General features: G+C 39.9%; 1 protein-coding gene across 8 annotated transcripts in view; it reads left to right on the top strand.

The window, feature by feature from the left end:
- Positions 1–15,164, top strand: part of ZNF131 (zinc finger protein 131) — a 31,180-nt gene extending 16,016 nt beyond the window's left edge. For 5 of the 8 annotated variants that reach the window (XM_025434565.3, XM_025434566.3, XM_025434562.3 and 2 more), the window contains 3 exons: positions 5,116–5,801; positions 12,316–12,446; positions 13,291–15,164. In XM_025434565.3, coding sequence (XP_025290350.1) covers positions 5,116–5,801; positions 12,316–12,446; positions 13,291–13,977 — 1,504 coding nt within the window. In that variant the 3' untranslated portion in view covers positions 13,978–15,164. Of the gene's footprint in view, positions 1–2,328; positions 2,535–5,115; positions 5,802–12,315; positions 12,447–13,290 lie in introns of those variants that run through there. The other 3 variants (XM_025434567.3, XM_049109294.1, XM_025434569.3) reach the window with 3 other exon arrangements.
- Positions 15,165–20,347: the final 5,183 nt, after the last annotated feature.

Here is a 20,347-nt window from a genome sequence, read left to right as displayed (position 1 = left end):
CTTTCTTGAGTGTCTTATTCTTTTCTTTTTTTAAGGTTTATCTATTTGAGAGAGAGTGAGTGGGGGAAGGGGCAGAGGGAGAGGGAGAGAGAATCTCAAGCAGACTTTCCCCTGAGCATAGAGCCCGACATGGGGCTCGTTCCCACGACCCTGAAATCATGACCTGAGCTGAAACCCAGGAGTCAGACACTCAACTGACTGAGCCACCCAGGCACCCCTTGAGTGTCTTATTTCTTTTTGATAAGTGAGACTTGGGGGTCAGGTTTTACCTTGCTGGTCATGAAGTTGACATCCTGCCAAATGGCGGTATCAAGCTAAAGAGCCTCAAAGCCTCAATGGATCAGGTATCAGTTTCAGCAAGAGCCCAACAGCGAATTAATCCTTTCTTTTCAAAGGAGTCTGCCTTATAGATGTGTCAGGGAATTGACAAGTTACAAAACCCAAGGTATACCTTGTTGATGGAGCCTGACTACCTTTGCAGAAGTTCTAATGTGCAACAGCATCAGTCTCAAAGACTTCTAGTTCAAAAGGGCCATTAAGAGTTGTAGGGCCCCCAAAATTGAGTATGTGCCACAGCTTGATGAGCAACTTCCAGTGTAACCTTTTGGTTGGAGCCCCACTTAAAATATACTGATGTGGGTCGCTTGATTGGCTCAGTGGTTGAGCATCTGCCTTCAGCTCAGGTCATGATCCCGGGGTCCTGGGATCAAGTCCCACATCAGGCTAGCTGGAGAGAGCCTGCTTCTCCCTCTGCCTGTGTCTCTGCCTTTCTCTTTGTCTCTCATGAATTAAAAAAACAAAAACAAAAAAACGCTGATGTACAGATTAGCTGATATAAAAAAGTAGAATGGCTAAGTGAGGTACATGCTATATCCAGTACCCAAAAAAGTTCAATAGCCTGCCGATCCTCATTTTTGGTAGGGAGAGGAAAAAGGTAAAGAAACTGTTTTTCTTTTACTGCTGCTGAAGGGATTGAGTGTGTGAATCCACCTGCTTAGTCCCAAGAACCTTAACTTGATGAGCAGGCCCCTGAAGTTTGTTGAGGGTTTATTATCAACACCTACTGGTGGGGATGTCCTAACATTGCAGTCAGGGCCTTTTAGACAGACTTCTAGCATGCTGGTCAACAGTACATCAATATAGTGTAAACTTTAGTCATCACAAGACACTTGTGCTTAAACCCTGATCAGCTGCTGGTGGCATCTGTCAAGGGGTTTCTTCCAGTAGTTCTTCTCTACCTATGGCTCTTTCCATTTGGGACAATCCATCCCTTGTCCTTACAGAAGAGGGCAGTGTAAATGCCATACTAATTCCTGCTGTACATTCAGATGTCAAAGCAAGAACAATATGTAGACTCCGCGCCATGCACAGGGTTAAGACAGCCTCCCTTTCCTGCTGTGAACCTTGCCCGAATCCCATCAGTAGGATGTAAATGCCTCCTCTCCCCTTGGTAGGATGATGAATTGGGACACCTGAATCTAACAGAGCCATGAAAGTTTGGGTCTCTCCTGTTTCTGAGTTTCCTCAGCATCCTTGGATGGGTACATGGTGTCTTCACTATACCCTTGGGAACAGGGAGACCTTGGCTTCACCCCTAATTATCTTCCTCTAAAGATATGGGGGCAGTGGGAAGGTAGAAGAGGAAGAGAGACTGGAGGGAGAGAGTGACTCCATGCCAGTGAGCAAGGCATATTTACTTTTGGTTTCAAGCAGATGAGAGTTGCATGTGGCTTGACTAAACAAATCTCAAGTGTTTTCAGCCCATAAAAGCCCCCTATCAGCCAGCAAGGTCATCATTACTGACACTATCTATATTGGTTTTGAAGACCCCTTGATTCAACTGCCTTGTACATATTGATTTTCATTTGGGGCCATAAGATTTTTTTTTAAGATTTATTATTAGAAAAAAAAAAAAGATTTATTATTAGAGAAGGCTCACAAGCAAGCAAGGAGAAAGGAAGAGAATCTCAAGCAGACTCAGAGCCCAATACGGGCTTAGTCTCAGTATCCTGAGACCTAAGTGGAAATCAAGAGTCAGATGCTTAACCCACTGAGCCAGCTAGGGACCCTGGGGCCTTAAGATTTATATGTCTTTTGGCTGACTCAGATGACTTGCATACTCTGGTGACTTTTTAAAAAGAGTGTACCGTAATCTTGGACATTTGCTGCTCTGTTTTCACAATAACAACTCTTATGTTTTCACCTGGTTTAACATAAAAGTTAGGTGGATTTTCAGGAGGCCTGACCATAACAATTTATATTGTTTTGGATTCTTTTCTCATTCCGCAGTGACTCGTCTTCATCAACAGTGTAAACTCAATTTGCAGGAAGACTTACTAGTCAGTGCCTCATCACAGGAGTTTGTCTCAGAGAAATCTCCCCAGGAGCATCATAGCACCCTTATGGCAGCCAGGACACATTGCAGAAAAACAAAAAACAAAACAAAAACCCTGAGACGTTTTACAGTGCTCTCCAAATGCATCTAAGGTGGACATGACACACTGCGGGAGAGGCTGAGCCCTGTGATGGCCCAGGTGTTGCCTATTTATTTATTTATTTATTTATTATTATTTATTTATTTATTCATGAGAGACACCAAGAAATAGATGAAGAAGCAGGCTCCCTGCGGGGGATGCGGGACTCAACCGCAGGACCCCAGGATCATGCTCAACCACTGAGCCACCCAGGTGTCCCCAGTTGCTATTCTTGACAAGTATCATGTTGCCCCCTCATCTTTCACGTGGATTAGCCAAAGTTCTAATGACTCCTTTCTGTTAGTAACAGTTGAAGATTTCTCTCCTGTCCGTGTCACCCTTGGTTTAGGTAACTTGTTTGTCATGGGGCAGAACCTTCTGTCTCCACCCCTGCCCCCCCACCCATGAATCTTAGTTGTTTTGAAGGGGTAGACTTAAGGCTGACCACCAGGTTGACAGGGAGGTCTTCCCGCAGCCCTGGGAGAGCTTGCAACACTAGAGAACCATTCCAGCAGCTGTCCTTGAACTTACTGCCCAGTACTCATCCTGCAACTTCCCAGTTTTCCCTCACTAGTAGGTGTTTCAGTTTTCTGAGGCTGCCTCAACAAAATACCACAGACTGGGTCCAATAGAAATTTGTTGTCTCAGGGTTCTGGAGGCTAGAAATACTAAACCACAGTGTTGTCTGGGCCATGTTCCCTCAAAAGCCTCCAGGGGAGGGGCCTACTTTGTCTCTTCTAGCTTCTGCCAGCCCCTAGTGTTCCTTGGCTTGTGGCAGTGTGACGCCAATTTTTACCTTCATCTTCATTCACGTTACTGTGTTTTTTCTCTCGTGTGTGTGTGTGTGTGTGTGTGTGTGTGTGTGTGTGTGTCTGCCCGCCCAAATGAACCTCTCTTTATAAGGACAGGTTGTGTTAGAGTAGGGCCCACTCTGCTGACCTCATCTTAACTTGATTACATCTGCAAAGACCGATTTCCAAATAAGGTTACATTCACAGGTATCAGGGGTCAGAACTTGAACATATCTTTGAGGGACACAATTTAACTCGTATAGTAGGCAATTAAATGGAAGACCACACATTGCCCAGTTAACCGTACAAATTTGGTCACCATACCTGCTGCCAGCTCTAGTGGACTTCCTCACATCCCATTGTTTGCTATATGAGGCCTCATCTTTTGTCTTTCAGAAAACCTTATCTTTTTTGGCATCCTGCCCTTGTTGCCAAAACCTGGTAAGAACTGTGACATGAGATTTTACGCTGTTTGCAAGCCAACAAGTTATCCTGCAGTTTCATGGATTCTGATAGAAGACATGAGACTGTTAAGTCAGAAAGGTTTTACTTTTTGCATAGTAAACAGCATGAGTTTGTATTTGTTCCAGTTTTCCCTTCTCCCCCAAAGGGGTGACAGAATGGCCCAGATGAATGCTGTGCATCTATTTGGTTTACATCATAGCTGAAGAATCTCCAGCTTAAGACGCCCACATCTTAGGTAATGGGCTACAAGCAAACTTGCCCAACCGTTACCCAGAGGGGGACATTATTATATGGATAGTAAGCAAAGCTGCCCTCTGCTCCAGAGGGAGCCACACTCTCTGTCTTTCCAGATTGCTGGCTCTACCGCATACAGCCTTGAAGAGAGTCCAGAAGAAAAGCTGTCAGTTCAGAAGATGTGCAGAAACATGAGACTCATGGATAATTGTCTCCCAATAGTTGTCTTCTCCTATTGAGTATATTGGATTGTGAGAATTCTTTTTATACTGTCTGTACAGACCTTTGGCAGATACACGTGTGCACATGTTTTGTCCTGATCTGTGGCTTGCCGTTTTGTTCTGTTGTTTTGTTTGTGGCTTGCCTTTTTGTTAACTATTTCAAAGGGCAAACATTTTTAATTTTGATGAAATCCATTTTATCAATTTTTGCTATTAAGTTTTCTTTTTGTGTGCTGTTTAAGAAATCTTATCCGTAACCCAATTTTATAAAGATTTTCTCTCTTTTTTTCTCAAAGCTTAATAGTTTAGTTTTTATCGACAGTCTGTGGTCCATTTTTTTGTTTGTTTGTTTGTTTGTTTGTTTGTTTTAAAGATTTTATTTATTCCTGAGAGACAGAGAGAGAGGCAGAGACATAGGCAGAGGGAGAAGCAGGTTCTGTGTGGGAAGCCTGATTGTAGATTCAGTCCCAGGATCCCGGGATCATGACCTGAGCCAAAGGCAGATGCTCAACCACTGTGCCATCCAGGTGCTCTGTGTGGTCCATTTTGAAATAATTTTTCTGTGTATGATTCAAGAGTAGTAGTTGAGGTTTATTTTCTCCATATAAAGACCAGTTATTCCAGCAGTACTGTTAAGAGATTCTTTTCTTCATTAAATTATCTTGGAACCTTTTTTCAAAAGTCAGTTGAATAAGTGGGTCTAATTTTGGACTTTACTCTGTTCATTAATCTTCATGTCTCTCACCAATATGGATAATTTACTGTAGTTTTTCAGTTTAGTCTTGAAATCAGGTTATAGTATAAGACTTCCAATCTTATTTTTCGCCTTTTCATATAAATTTTACTATGAGCTTATCAGTTTCTTTCCAAAAGCCTGCTAGGATTTTCACTGACCTTATAGAGTTTTAAGTCCATCTATTATGTTTTCAGGAACAAAGAAAACTCAGCTCCACTAGAGGAAAATACCACAGGAAAAAGTGAGGCAAAAAAAAGAAAGATTGCAGAAACTTCAAATGTTATCACTGAGTCATTGCCATCTGCAGAATCAGAACCTGTTGAAATTGAGGTAGAGATTGCCGAAGGCACAATTGAAGTGGAAGACGAAGGCATCGAAACGTTGGAGGAAGTGGCTTCTGCCAAGCAGTCCATAAAGTACATTCAGAGCACAGGTTCCTCTGATGATTCCGCCCTGGCACTATTGGCAGATATTACCAGCAAATACCGTCAAGGTGATAGAAAAGGGCAGATTAAAGAAGAAGATGGTTGTGCATCTGACCCCACAAGCAAACAGGTAGAAGGTATTGAAATTGTGGAACTTCAGCTGTCACATGTGAAGGACTTGTTCCATTGTGAGAAATGTAACCGTTCATTTAAATTGTTTTACCATTTTAAGGAACACATGAAATCACACTCCACTGAGAGTTTCAAGTGTGAAATATGCAATAAAAGGTATCTTCGGGAGAGCGCATGGAAACAGCACCTCAACTGTTACCACCTTGAAGAAGGTGGAGTCAGTAAGAAGCAAAGAACTGGGAAAAAAATTCATATATGTCAATACTGTGAGAAACAGTTTGACCACTTTGGACATTTTAAAGAGCATCTTCGGAAACATACAGGTAACTGGCAAATGCTTTATGTTAAAAGTATATTTTTCCACATTTGCTTCAAGTCTAAGTGTCTACCTTTTTTTTTTTTTAATTAGTGCCACAGAAACCATCTCTTGTATTTTCTAATATGCAGGCTGAGCTCACAATGTTCTGATGATACTAGCGTGTTGAAATATTGACACTTTAAGAGCAAAATCATTAATTTTGAAGTTAGTTGTTACTCTTACACCTTGTCAGTTTTTATATTTTTAGAAGAAATACACAAAACACAGTTTGTGATTATTTACCAAGGATTATAAATTATGAAATCCTAATTATAGGGAAACTTCGCTCTTAATATTTTTTCCTGTTTCTGATTTATAGGTTATATAGATAAGTACATTTACAGCTGACCTCTGGCATGTTTATACCTTTGCATACACTTAGTAACTGGTTTTGACCTGGTGGCCAGGTAGGCAGTGTGTGTGTTGTTTTTCCCACACCTCTCTAGGGGCACACAGTGTCAGGACTGATGAACAGCGGGGAGATGAGAAAGGTGAAGTCTTTCACTGCCATCCTTCTGGCAGCCCTTAGGCATGCAGGAGGGATCCCAGAGAGGCTCACTTTGGGCCTCTGTATCTATCCCCTATACCTGTTCTTCCCCTTGTCAGATTCCCTGTCCTTCCACTTCCCAAGCATTCTTTGCTGAGTCTTCTGTGCCATACACAGGAGCTACCACCTATGACTTGAATCTTGGGTGTGGGAAGAGCGGTGGATATGGTGTGCTAAGTGTCAGATTCTAGACACTTGTTCCCATGTTCTTGTGTGTGGTGGCTAAGGCTGTTTAGACTGTTTAAGTGAATACAACAAGGCTATTCCATGCTATTCAGTCTTTCTCTTTGCTGCAGTTTGGAGAATTTTGAAGACTTTTTTTCATAGATCTTTTGCTGTCCTGAGTTGCTCGCCACATACTACTTGAAACTGAGGAAATGGAGAGATTGAAATAAATGTGATATCCTTCATTTTTAAATGCTTGGTATCAGTACTCAGGGACTGAATAAATGCTTGGTATCAATACTTAGTGGTTACATGAAGAGCAAGAGAATCTCATAACTAAGTCTCTGTATGGATTTTAAAAGCTTTGGGGTCCAAGTTTGGGTAACTAATAGGTGTTAATGAAATCTTTAAGGGAAATATGTTCTGATTTTCAAACATAGGCATAATACCTACTGTATATTTAGAAACTGCCTATAGTAATAGTTTTGGGTCCTTAAATGGTCATCTATTTTAATGTAATTCGTTTTGCAAAATGCTATAACAGTAGCACATTAAATTAGTAAATAAATGTTCCTTGGTGTAACTAGTGTGCTTTGATAAAGGTTTACAGTATCCCAACAGATGGTCACTTTTACATTAGCATAAAAGTGGAAGCAAGTTGTCTCTCTAACCCAAAACATTACCTAGTGGCTTACCCACTGTAAAACAGGCAACACAGACTATTTTGGAAGTTTTGGAATGTGCTTTCCATATCCTATCCTTTGTATTTTGGATTAAATAGAAGAAAATAGAGCTTAAAGTGTATTATGTTGTATGTCTTTATAATTATGTAATATAATTTAATTAAGTAGTTAGAAATTACAGAACTAGATGTCCATTGGAAGAACAGTTTAACACCTAAAGCAAACTGAACTTTGTTAGCATTTAACTGCAATTAACTGTACTAGTAATTAGTAATAAGATAGTTGCAGATGTGACCAGTGACTTGGTGAATCAAGGGAGCATAAGTAAACGGTTTTAAATTGTGCTTATGTGGGCAGCCTGGATGGCTCAGCGGTTTAGCGCCGCCATCAGCCCAGGGCCTGATGATCCTGAGGACTCAGGATCGAGTCCCACATCAGGCTCCCTGCATGGAGCCTGCTTCTCCCTCTGCCTGTGTCTCTGCCTCTCTCTCTGCCTCTCTGTGTGTCTCTCATGAATAAATAAATAAAATCTTAAAAAAAAAAAAAAGTGCTTATGTTAATAAAGGATGGATCATTTTTTGCTTTTAAGAAACTCAGTGTAAATGAGGAAACAATCCCATTCCTGTTTCCTATCCTCAAAATATACATAAATCTCCTTCAGTTTCATATTTTGCATACTTTTACTAGTTTATTTTTTTTTTTTTTTAATTTTATTCATGAGAGACAGAGAGAGAGAGGCAGAGACACAGGCAGAAGGAGAAGCAGGTTCTCTGCAGGGAGCCCGATGTGGGACTCAATCCCAGACCCCAGGATCACGCCCTGGGCTGAAGGCAGGCGCTAAACCTCTGTGCCACTCAGGCGTCCCAATACTTTTACTAGTTTAGCGGTTTGGTTTCTTTAGCATTCTTAAAGCCTGCATTATAATCTGTGGCTTGATTTGCAAAATTTTGGCTGTTTCTTGTCCTATGAATTAGTTTGTTTCCATTTGGAAAATAGTAACGGTAATACCAACCTGCTAGGTCTTAGAGGTAAGGAAATGTTAGAGTCCCTGCCCTCAAGGAGTTCACAGTTATGTTGGGGGAGACAAGTAGGCACAGTCACATGGGATGGGCCAAGGGTTGATAGAGGTCAGCACACAGTCTTATGTGAATGCCTGCCTGGGCTGTTTATTTATGATGGAAAAGACAGGGATGGTTTCTTGGAGCATTCCCCTTATAATGACTCTCAAAGGAAGAGGAGTTAGCTAGGAGATAGGCATTCCAGGCAAAAGAAATGAAGTGTACACAGGCATAAAAAAAGAGAAGAAGAAAAAAAAAAAAAGAGAGAAGAAGCAACTTGTTTGGAGCACTGCTGCCTGGGGGATTGGGTCCAAGTAGAGGAATGACAAGATGGAGCTGGAAGAGTTAGTAAGGGCTGACTGCGTGGCACATCCTAGGCATCATGAACAAGGGCAAGGGAGAGAAAGTGATGGAAGATGAAGCCAAGACCACACTTAATTTTTGTAAGTGCTGCAAATGAATTTGGATTTTATCTTGAAAGACCAGTCATTTAAAGAAGTTTAAAGGGTATCTGAGTGGCTCAGTCGGTTATGCATCAGCCTTCTGCTCAGGTCATGATCCCAGGGCCCTGGGATGGAGCCTTGGATTAGACTTCCTGCTCAGCAGGGAGTCCGCTTCTCCCTCTCTGCTCCCCCCACCCCACCCATGTTCACTTGCTCTCTCCTCTTGCTCACTTTCCCAAATAAGTAAGTAAAATCTTTAAAAAAAAATTTTTTTAAACCAGGATCAGATGTATATTTTAGAGTGATGACTGGCAGGAGATAGATTGGAGTGAGGTAAAACCTCCAAGATTTTAGGAAGCTGTTGGAGCAGTCTAAGCAAGAGTGAAGAGTTGAGTAAAGGTAGTGATAATGGAAAAAAAAATTAGAGATGTGAATCACATTAAGTAGGCAAAATCAACAGGATTTGGTGACCAGTGAAATATGGGAGTAAATCCTAGCTTTCTGGTTTGGTTTTATTAACTTAGAAAAAAATAAAAGGGTTAGCACTTTAGAGGAGGGAGGAGATACCAGACATTGACAGATTCACCTGTGGGACACCTAGAATGAAAGAGAACCTAAAAGTGACCTTTAACCATGTCTTCAAATAATTGTTACCTCATTTCCTAGAGAGGCAGTAGGGAATTATAGAAAGAATGTGGGTCTGGAAATCAGAATTAGATTCCACCTCCAGTTCTGACATTTGCCAGTATGATGAACTTGACTGGTCACTTTATCTTTGGACCTCTTCCTTGTCTGTGTCAAAAAGGGTAATGATAACCTACATTACAGGGTTATGACAAATAAGAGAAAACACTAAAAGCACTTTGAAGATTGTGCTGTCCACACATCTAAAGTAGAATTAATCTGTTGCTATTTTCTATATTTCATTGGTCTTAATTAACTAAGCTAATTGTTTACTTTTTTATTTTTTATTTTTAAGCTAATTTTTTAAATAGCAAAAGTTCAAATGACATAAAGGCTGAAATGACATACAATGAAAAATGAAATGCTTTCCTACTTCAGTAGATCTCTCCAGAAGCAACTACTGTCATTATTTTCTTAATTTATCCTTCCCCAGCGTTTGCATTTTCTAGTAACCATAGATGGACACAGAGTTTTGGGAGGGTGGGGGGAACAATAGAGACATGCAATACAGTGTCATGCCTTTTCTATTGAACTCTTTAAATATGTGAAAATTGAGGAATTTACATGTCTTTTTTTCCCACTGTGGCTGCATGGTGTTTGGGTGTATAGGTATGCCATAATTTACCTGTATTGATACACATTTAGGTTGTTGCTGGTCTTTCGCTATTACAGACTATGCTGTAATAATAATATACTGGTGCATATGTCTTTGTGTACATGTTCAAGAGCAGAATTGCCAAGTCAAAGAATATGTACATTTTAAATCTTGGCATATGTCATGAAATTACTATTTAAAGAAACTATAACTTTATATTTGTAGATTTTATTTATAGTGAAAAATTATGCACTACTAAAACCACAAAACTTAACCTTTTTATTTATCTCTTCATATTTGAGGAGTCGAAAACAAGTTTCTGTACCAACACTAATTCTAGGTCATAAGGTTTCTAATTTTTTCATCTCATGCATTGCACAAAAAAAATAAGCTTTTTTTTTGGTCAGAGTAAAAACAACTAGTTACTTAACTAGTATGGGGGTCACAACTGGGACCTCAACACCAGAACCTGTTCTCTGTAGGCATCGTGCTATCCCTTGAATCCTCCCTCTCCTTCCCTTACTCTGACTGTTGGACTCTACCTCAGTTAGCCTGCCAGTCCTTCATATCCCTCTCCACCTAGCTTATTGCCCCATTTCTGATTTCTCTATCTTATCTTGTCCTCCTTGTGTACAACTTGAATCACTTTTTCTTGGGGTGCCTGAGTGGCTCAGCAGTTGAGCGTCTGCCTTCAGCTCAGGGCGTGATCCCAGGATCCGGAATCGAATCCCACATCAGGCTCCTTGCATGGAGTCTGCTTCTCCCTCTGCCTCTGTCTCTCATGAATAAATAAAATCTTAAAAAAAAAAATCACTTTGTCTTACACTCCAAGACATATTCCCTTGGCTTTTGAAGCCACTTGCTCTAAAAAATTTTTTTTAAAAATCCTGGAATTATTGGTCATTTACCCCTACTCCCTTGCAAAGGACTGTTGGAAACAATTCCTATCAGACTTTAAAGGAGGCTTTTTAGTATCTGATTTAGATCTTGTGAAATTATTCTGTACCTTCAGTCTAGTACTCAAGACCCTGCCCACACCCCACCCCAGCAGATGATGTATTTGTCATGTCAAAACCCTCCATCCTCTTTACTTCCAAGACTTTGGAGAAGAATTTCTGTACTGTTTTCATTAACTTGTCTCTCATCTCACCATAGTCTAGCTTCTAACCCCACCACGTCACTCACACTGTTCTCATTAAAGTTAGTAGAATCCCCTGTTGTCCTACCTGACATCTCTGTTCAGCTGACATTGTTTACTGCCCTCATCTTCCTGAATTTCTTAATTTCCCTCGGTGCTCTTTGTTCTGCTTCTGGCTGTTCTGATTCTGTTGTCTTTGCTGCCTCATTACCTGTTTCATTGAGTTCCGTCCTTGATTTTGTTATCACATAACATACTTAGAGTTTTAACCACATCAGAGGTTTTTATTACCACTCAAAGTAACTCCTAATCTGTATATCAGTCCACCCTCTATTTGGCTTCAGATTAATCTACAGCTGTTTACCAGACTTTTCCACCTTGAGTACCTTCAAATCAACAGATACAAAACTAAATTTATAATCTTTACCAACATACTGTACTCCAAACATACTTGGATTTCTGTGTTCTTTATTCCAGTTGGTATTCTAAGCCAGGAATCTGGAGGTCATTACTGATACCTTCCCTCCTTACTCCTCACCCACCATGTTGTTTTATATTCTATGCCTCTGCCTTGAATAAACTTCCTCTTTCCTTCTCTTACTCTATTCTAGGCAGGATACTCTCCTCCTTTCGTGCTGCTGCAATACATTTTCCAGTGCCCTTTTTTTCTGAAACAAGACTTCTACAATACATTGCAGGTGTTCATTGTGTATTTCACCTTCATAAAATACTCTGGCTTGTGATATGGAGTTTTTAACAAGAAGGGCCATTTATTTATCTTTCGTCACCTAGCACATTGGTCTGACACATAGTAAATGCTCAAAAAATTATCGTGGAGTGGATGGTGAGGCATTTCCCAAAAAGAGAAATTGATCTTGATTTTTTTTCCTAAGGGAAAATATATAGTTTTTTAAGAAATGAGAATACATGAAACAACTCTGATCCAAATTTTATTTCTTCCTCAGAGTACAAATAACAATTACAATAATCACTGAAAACTTACTATGTCCACCTCTAGAAGAGCCTTTTGGATGTGGTGAAAACATCTTAATTATAAATTCAGATCTTCTTTCAAGAAGGTGCTATTAGAATTTACCAAAAAGAAAAAAACTTTGCTTTTTCTGTTTTTCTTGATTTGTCAATATAATTTTTTTCTGTTGTAATAGGTGAAAAACCTTTTGAATGTCCAAATTGTCATGAACGATTTGCTAGAAATAGCACCCTCAAATGTCACCTGACTGCGTGCCAAACTGGAGTAGGGGCAAAAAAGGGAAGAAAGAAGCTTTATGAATGTCAGGTATGTGTGGATGTATTCTGTCCTTCGCAAAGTAGGAGTCTGTGTTTAAAATTAAAAGTGAAGGGTGGGCAGCCCCGGTGGTGCAATGATTTAGCGCTGCCTGCAGCCCAGGGCCTGATCCTGGAGACCTGGGATTGAGTCCCACATCAGGCTCCTGCATGGAGCCTGCTTCTCCCTCCTCTTGTGTCTCTGCCTCTCTATGTCTATCATAAATAAATAAATCTTTAAAAAAAAATAAAAATAAAAAAATAAAAGTGAAGGGTAGCAGAGTCTAGAGTAAAAAGTATAGAGCTGACAGTTTGGAAAGAATGAGAGTAAAGAACATCACTATCCTCTTGATTTTAGAAGGAAGATTAGAATAGGGTGTTTTTCTATCCAACCCCAGATTACACCAATGGCAATAAAATTACGTCCTCAATAATAGGTAGTCTGAAACCGTGGTTATTCTTAACCATCAGGCGATCATTAGAATTCTAGAGTGAGGCAGTGGGGCACTGACTAGCTGTGATCAGCTCTTTCATGATTCATGTGTATTTAGCCCACATAATGTAAGTGTTCTAAATGTTAATGGTACTATGGGAGAAATTTTAATATTGGTACTTTAATTCTTTGAATTTATATGGCATTTAAGCAATGAAGGCAGCATTAAAACGTTTCTCAAAATGCATTTAAGTTATTATTAGCTACATCAGCTAAAAGGCAAATAAGAGAATTATGAAATCTTAGACAACATTATAACATTTTTCAGAAAAATTCAAATTTTTCCTTACAGAGAATAAATGCACTCATATTTTCTTCAATTTGAATATTAGTATTGTTAAAACCATATGTTTGGTTATTTCAGGTCTGTAACAGTGTGTTTAACAGCTGGGACCAGTTCAAAGATCATTTGGTAATACATACTGGAGATAAGCCCAACCATTGTACTTTATGTGACTTGTGGTTTATGCAAGGAAATGAATTAAGGAGGCATCTCAGTGATACTCATAATATTTCAGAGCGTCTAATAACTGAAGAAGTTCTTTCAGTAGAAACACGTGTGCAAACTGAACCTGTGACGTCAATGACGATTATAGAACAAGTTGGGAAGGTGCATGTGTTACCATTGCTCCAGGTTCAGGTGGATTCGGCACAAGTGACTGTGGAACAGGTCCATCCAGATCTGCTCCAGGACAGCCAAGTTCATGATTCACATCTGAGTGAGCTTCCAGAGCAGGTCCAGGTGAGTTACCTAGAAGTGGGTCGAATTCAGACTGAAGAGGGTACTGAAGTACATGTGGAGGAGCTGCATGTCGAACGGGTAAATCAGATGCCAGTGGAAGTACAGACTGAACTGCTAGAAGCCGACTTGGAACAAGTGACCCCTGAAATCATGAACCAGGAGGAAAGAGAGCCCACCCATGCAGATGCCGCCGGAGCTGCCGGGGACGATCACGAAGATGCTGAGGGTTTAGAGACCAAATCAACAGTGGATTCCCAAGCCGAAAGGGCAGGGAATGAAAACAGAACACCTATGCCTGTTTTAGAATGAAATAACAAATGAATATATTTTTAAATTTATGTGTTCAGTTTTTGAACTGATGATGGGCAGTGTGACTGTCCTTAAGCTAACAGACAAGTGGACCAAAGTTAAAGTCTTTTCCTGTTGTGCTGAACTGTTTCTATTGAAACAAACTGATTCCCCCTCTTAATGCCACAGAGGAGGGATCTTTCCCATACGTGAATGGGAAGCTTTGAGAAGTATTATTTCTGCAAACTTAAATGGATTATATTCTTATTATATAGTTGGGTACGAATGTATCTATTTTCTTTGTGATAAGGGTTCTCCCTTCTCTTTCCCAGGTCACGTCCTTTCTCAGATTTTTTCCATGTTGTAAAATCAAACGTAAAACCATTAGAATACAAGTTTATGTATTCTAATGCATGTTAGAAAATTGAATATATAGGAACACAAGGCTGCATGAAGAAAAGTACATTGTTACTGTGCAGTTAAATTTTGGCTTCCGGCTTTCTTTAGTTTGAACAACCTTCTTGTCTATACTGATAGTCACAGATGTCATCTCTGCAACAGAAACAGTGGTGGTGGCAAAATTTCTAGAAGGAAAAACAAAATAAAACAAAAAAACCACACCCATGTGCCTTTTCAAAACCAACTAAACTTCTATAAAGCGTCTCTGGTTCTTTCAAAGTTTGTGTTGTAAGGAGCAATGTAGGTGATGCTGTAGTACTTTTATGTTTTTGCTTATAATGGCAACTACCAATTCTTTTTCTTGGTAACTTAGGTTGAGAAATTTCATTTAATGGCAACTGAAGGGCCATCTCCAATTGGGAAAATTCATTTATATTTGTGGTAAACTTTTTTTGATGAAAAGTTGCACTAGTATTTTACCACCAGATGAAAAAAAAGATGAGCATCATTTAAAAATTAATGTATTAAAATAAAGTACAGAGAAAAACATGTATATAATATATCAGGCTTTGTTTTGAATGAATCTTTTCCCCCGATCCTTAATGTAAAGATCTTGTGCTATAACTTTTAAAGCCATACAAATAAGAGTGCTAAACTGTGGACTTATAAGTAGGTGTGTAAATATTTTTAATCAGTATTACTTGGAAAATAAAATATAACAGCCACATAAAGTAAACCAATATGCTATTTTCTTTACCTGTTAAATATTGGGAGATATTTACATTTTTAAAGTAAAGTTTAAAATTATGTGTTCATGACTCTTTTTTTCTTTTTGATTACTAGTGTAGAAGTTGGTCTGTGGTCAGAGATATTTTCTCATTCATGACTGATTCATGAATTAAGATCTACAATTCTTAGTATATACCTCTAATCCCCAAAAAACAGTTCAAAAGAATGGAAGGAGGAAGAGGTTGGCATTTGCAGTTCAGTTCCATGGTAGGGAACAACAGCCAATGCAATTTTTTAAATAGAACTTTTTTTTTTAAGATTTTATTTATTCATGAGAGACACACACAGAGGGAGAGAGAGAGGCAGAGACATAGGCAGAGGGAGAAGCAGGCTCCATGCAGGGAGCCCAACTTGGGACTCGATTCCGGGTCTCCAGGATCACATACCCTGGGCCAAAGGTGGTGCTAAACCAATGAGCCACCCGGGCTGCCCAGAGCTTATTTTTAAATAGACCTTCTCCACTTACTACTAGTATGTTAAATTTTATTTATTTTTAAAGGTTTTATTTATTTATTTATTTATTTATGAGAGGCAGAGACATGGGCATAGAGAGAAGCAGGCTCCTCACAGGGAGCTGGATGCGGGACTCGATCCCAGGTCTCCAGGATCATGCCCTGGGCTGAAGGCAGGTACCAAACCGCTGAGCCACCCAGGCATCCCTAGTTGGTTTAAAAGATCAATTCAGCTTATCCTCATTTGGTAATCCTAATATTAAATGGTATCACATGTATGAACTATTCCAAAGGCAGTGATTTCCCACAACTGGTGAGGTCATGGATTCAGATATAACAGGAATCGGAAGTTGAGTTTTTAAGATAAAATTTTATTAACATTTCTAAGTCTGTTCTGTTTGGTAGTTGAGTACTTACTACAAAGCTTACATACATATTTTTTTCTTTCTTTGAAGTTAGAAAATACTGATGATAGAGTTAAATTATATTATGTGGGATTTTCAGCTTGCCATAAGATGTCCATGTTCCTGAGTTGGTTGTAGTTTTTTGTTTGTTTTTTTTTTTAAGATTTTATTTATTCATGAGAGACACAGAGAAAGAGGCAGAGACACAGGCAGGGGGAGAATCCGGCTCCATGCAGGAAGCCCGATGTGGGACTCGATCCAGCGACTCTGGGATCATGCCCTGAGCCAAAGGCAGACACTCAACCACTGAGCCACCCAGGCGTCCCTGGTTGTAGTTTATTTTTTTTTTTTTTTCCTGGTTGTAGTTTAAAAAGAAAAAAAAATCCCTGACAGATAGTGGTTTCAAGTATGTAAATTACTAGTTAGTATCTAGTGAATTTTGAATGCTGAAAATAGCTCACGATGTGCCCTTTAAGCCAAGGTATGAAGTGAGATTTATTTTTAAACCTAATCTTTCAAGAGCTCTGACCAGAAGGGAGAGATCAGGGACAAGGCACAACAAAGTATTAAAATTAACATTTGAGTTCTCAGGTTTGGCAAGGCCTTTCAAAACTGGTTTAAGGGGTAAGTATAGATAATTTTACTTTCTTCAAAGGGTATAAAGGCCATATCAGTGTACCCTGAATACCAGTTAGTTTGATTGCATAAGAGGGAAGCTACCCACTGGTAGCTCCCATAAACCTGTCGATTTGCAGTTTGCAAAACATTTTACATATAATAAAACAACTATGAAAAACCACAACATATATTTAAGAACTGAACTGAATATTTTATTCCTTCCATTTTACTCCTAGTGGGGTTTTAGGTCTACAGTGACAGCTGGGCCTTGGAGTGCCAGACACACTGGTCATCACAGGAATCCCAAGTGCACTGCAGAACCGTAGGAGAGCCTCTTTTGTCTCCCCTATTCCACTGTTCTAACAAACAGCAGTACTTTTATTCTCTAGTACCAACTGGGTGTCCAACAAGTCACTTCTGACACCAGCCAGAGTTAGCATAGACTCTGTAAGTTAAATGAGCAGTGCCACAAGACTGCCCTCACTTCAGACAGTAGCCAAAAATGAGGTATCCAGGATATCTGCACTTGTGCCCTGTCAGCTACAAATTAGGGGTTCCCACCCTTGTCAGGTTCAGTACACTAGAACAACTTAAAGAACTGAGGAAAGTGCTACATTTACTAGTATAGTTTTACTCTAAAGGATACAACCCAGGGGCACCTGGCTGGCTCAGTTGGTAGAGCATGTGACTCATGATCTCTGGGTTAAGTTTGTGCCCCGAGTTGGGTGAAGGAATTACTTTAAAATGTCTTTTAAAAAATGCCAAATGGAAAAGATGTATAGGGCAAAGGGAGTTGGGGGAGGTGGGCAGAGCTTCTGTGAACTTTTGGTGCTCTACTCTCCCTACACAGGATGTGTTCACCAACCTGGAAGCTCTCTTAACCCTTTACCTTGTTTACTAAATTTCATTACCTAGATGCGATTGATGAAATCATTGGCCATTGACTATTGAACTTACTCTCCAGCCTCTCCCTGGATATCTTGGGGTGTGGCTGATTATTCCAGCCCCCTAATCATGTGGTTGCTTGCACTGGTGACCAGTGCCAAGATCACCTCATTAGCATAAACTCAGGTATAGGCAAAAAGGAGCGTATGACAAAAAACATCTCAGGAAATTCCAAGGATCTTAAGAGCTCTGTGCCAAGAACCAGGGACAAGACTGAATATATATATTTTTATTATACCTTACCTACAATCCGATTCAAAGGAAAACTAAACTGAACCCTAATAGGAATACATTTAAAACCCAGAAGTCAGGCAGCCCCGGTGGCGTAGTGGCTTGGCGCCTGCCTTCGGCCCAGGACATGATCCCACGTCCGGCTTCCTGCATGGAGCCTGCTTAAAAAGGCTGACTTCCTCATACACTATTGAAAGGAATATTAGTGTGGAAATATATGTGCTTCTGTTTCTGCTACATTCAACTTGAAATTAAAGATTTCAAGACCGAAAGGGTCTTTGAAGTTCTAGACTATTTGCCCATGTTATAATTGGAATAAGGCAACAGTACCGAGGCCTAAATGTAGATCAAGTCCACAAGAAAATCAAGTATGTTTTAATGTACATCTTCAATTGAACATGAGTTGTTTTAAACACATTATCGGAAGGTCATCAGTGTATTCACATGGAAATAATGTTTTATAACTATGTCATACAAAATTAAAAGGAAATGCCTGACCTTAAAAGTTTAGCCTGATTCTGTTGGAGAAAACTTAGCTTCACATTCCTTAGGTTTAACACTCTTAATTACATCAAGAGAGGAGGGGAACCTAAGCTTAATATTTTTCAGATATGATGTGCTGAGCTGTGCTATGGCTCTTACACCATTTGTCATAAAAGACTTAAAATGAGAAGCGGCAGGAATTAAAATTTAAACCCTCCCCACCACCACTACCAATTAATACAATCCTTTGTAGTTGGAGACCTAGAAGTATATTGCTTTAAAAAGGTAACAGGAAAAAAAAAATAATAAAAAAAGGTAACAGGGCAGCCGGGGCTCAGTGGTTTAGCACGGCCTTCAGCCCAGGGCCTGATCCTGGAGACCCAGGATCGAGTCCCACATCAGGCTCCCTGCATGGAGCCTGCTTCTCCCTCTGCCTCTCTCTCTCTCTCTCTGTGTCTCATGAATAAATAAAATCTTTTTTTAAAAAATTAAAATAAATAAAATAAATAAAGTAAAAAGGTAACAGAGGCTGTCATAAATGTATCCTGACCTTATGAGGATATCTTAAAGTTACTCTGCTGTATGAAGATTACTTCATTAATCCTGTTGACATGGTGAATAGGAAGGCAGGCTGTGAATTCAATATTTTTTCTTCTCACTTTTCCTAAAACCTGATGTCATACATAATTATTCACCTGAAATAATGCCCACCTTGATGGTCATTGTTACAAAAGACAGTCTAGGGGCAGCCTGGGTGGCTCAGCCAGCGGTTTAGCGCCACCTTCAGCCCAGGGCATGATCCTGGAGACCTGGGATCGAGTCCCACATGGGGCTCCTTGCATGGAGCCTGCTTCTTCCTCTGCCTGTTTCTCTGCCTCTCTCTCTCTCTCTTTGTATCTCTCATAAATAAATAAATAAAATCTTAAAAAAAAAAAGTCTAGGATAGAAAAATAGCATCATGGGCAGTCCCGGTGGCTCAGTGGTTTAGCGCCACCTTCAGCCCAGGGTGTGATCCTGGTGACCGGGATTGAGTCCCCCATTGGGCTCCCTGCATGGAGCCTGCTTCTCCCTCCGCCTGTGTCTCTGCCTCTCTCTCTCTCTCTCTCTCTGTGTCTGTCATGAATAAATAAATAAAATCTTTTTTAAAAAAGTAGCATCATTTATGAATCACTTATCATATGCTGAACATTTAATCATCTCAGTGACCTGAGGTAAATATAAATGAGGGAAAGTAAGAGAAGGAGATGAGAAACTGGTGAAGAAGGGAACCAGTATTTGAAACCAAGGAGCTTGACTGCACAGACTACAGTCTTGACTAAAATACAGTTAACCTTTGTATGAGCCTTCTTTTTGGAATCCACATCAGCCCATGATGGGGTTTGGGGTGCAGGGTACAGGAGATCAGAAAAGCTGGCAAGATACATGCAGCAAATTCTTCTGATGTCTCCTTGCCCTGACACTACACCATCTAGGCAGTGGTTCTCCCACTTAGTGCATGAGAATCTTGTTAAAACATACATCGCTAGACTTCACACCCTAGGCGGCTGATTTAATTGGTCTGGATTAGGGCTCTAAAAATTGCAATTGCATGTCTAACAAGTTCCCAGCTAATACTAACACCCTTAATCCTGGAACCCCTGTCAGTTGGGGAATAACGGACATAGGGCACTCCAAGGAAGCACAGGATGAGTAGTCTTTCTGATGGTCTTTTTCTATAGTGTAGACAGGTGCTACTCTAAAAATATTTTGTTACCTATTGCTCATGTTTATCATTCAAGTAAAGGACTGGACGAAGGCAGCTATCTTCGGTTTTTTTCATTTCAAGCAAGAACATTCTGCTTGTTCTCAGTAAATAATTACTTCTCTGTTTCTAAAATGAAAATGCCACAAAGACAAGAAGCACTGGAGAATAGAGAAATTAAAAGCCAAAGTATCAAAATAATTGGCTAGGAATACTTATGCTGCTTCCAAGTAACCCAAATATACGTAAGACACAAAATGTTAGCTAATATCTGCTGAGAAGTAAATGCCAATATATGAATTCACTTGAGAGAATAGCTGATCATTAGT

This window comes from Canis lupus, chromosome 4 (assembly GCF_003254725.2).
Source record: "Canis lupus dingo isolate Sandy chromosome 4, ASM325472v2, whole genome shotgun sequence".
Taxonomy (NCBI): domain Eukaryota; kingdom Metazoa; phylum Chordata; class Mammalia; order Carnivora; family Canidae; genus Canis; species Canis lupus.
This window is presented reverse-complemented; position numbering and strand designations above follow the sequence as displayed.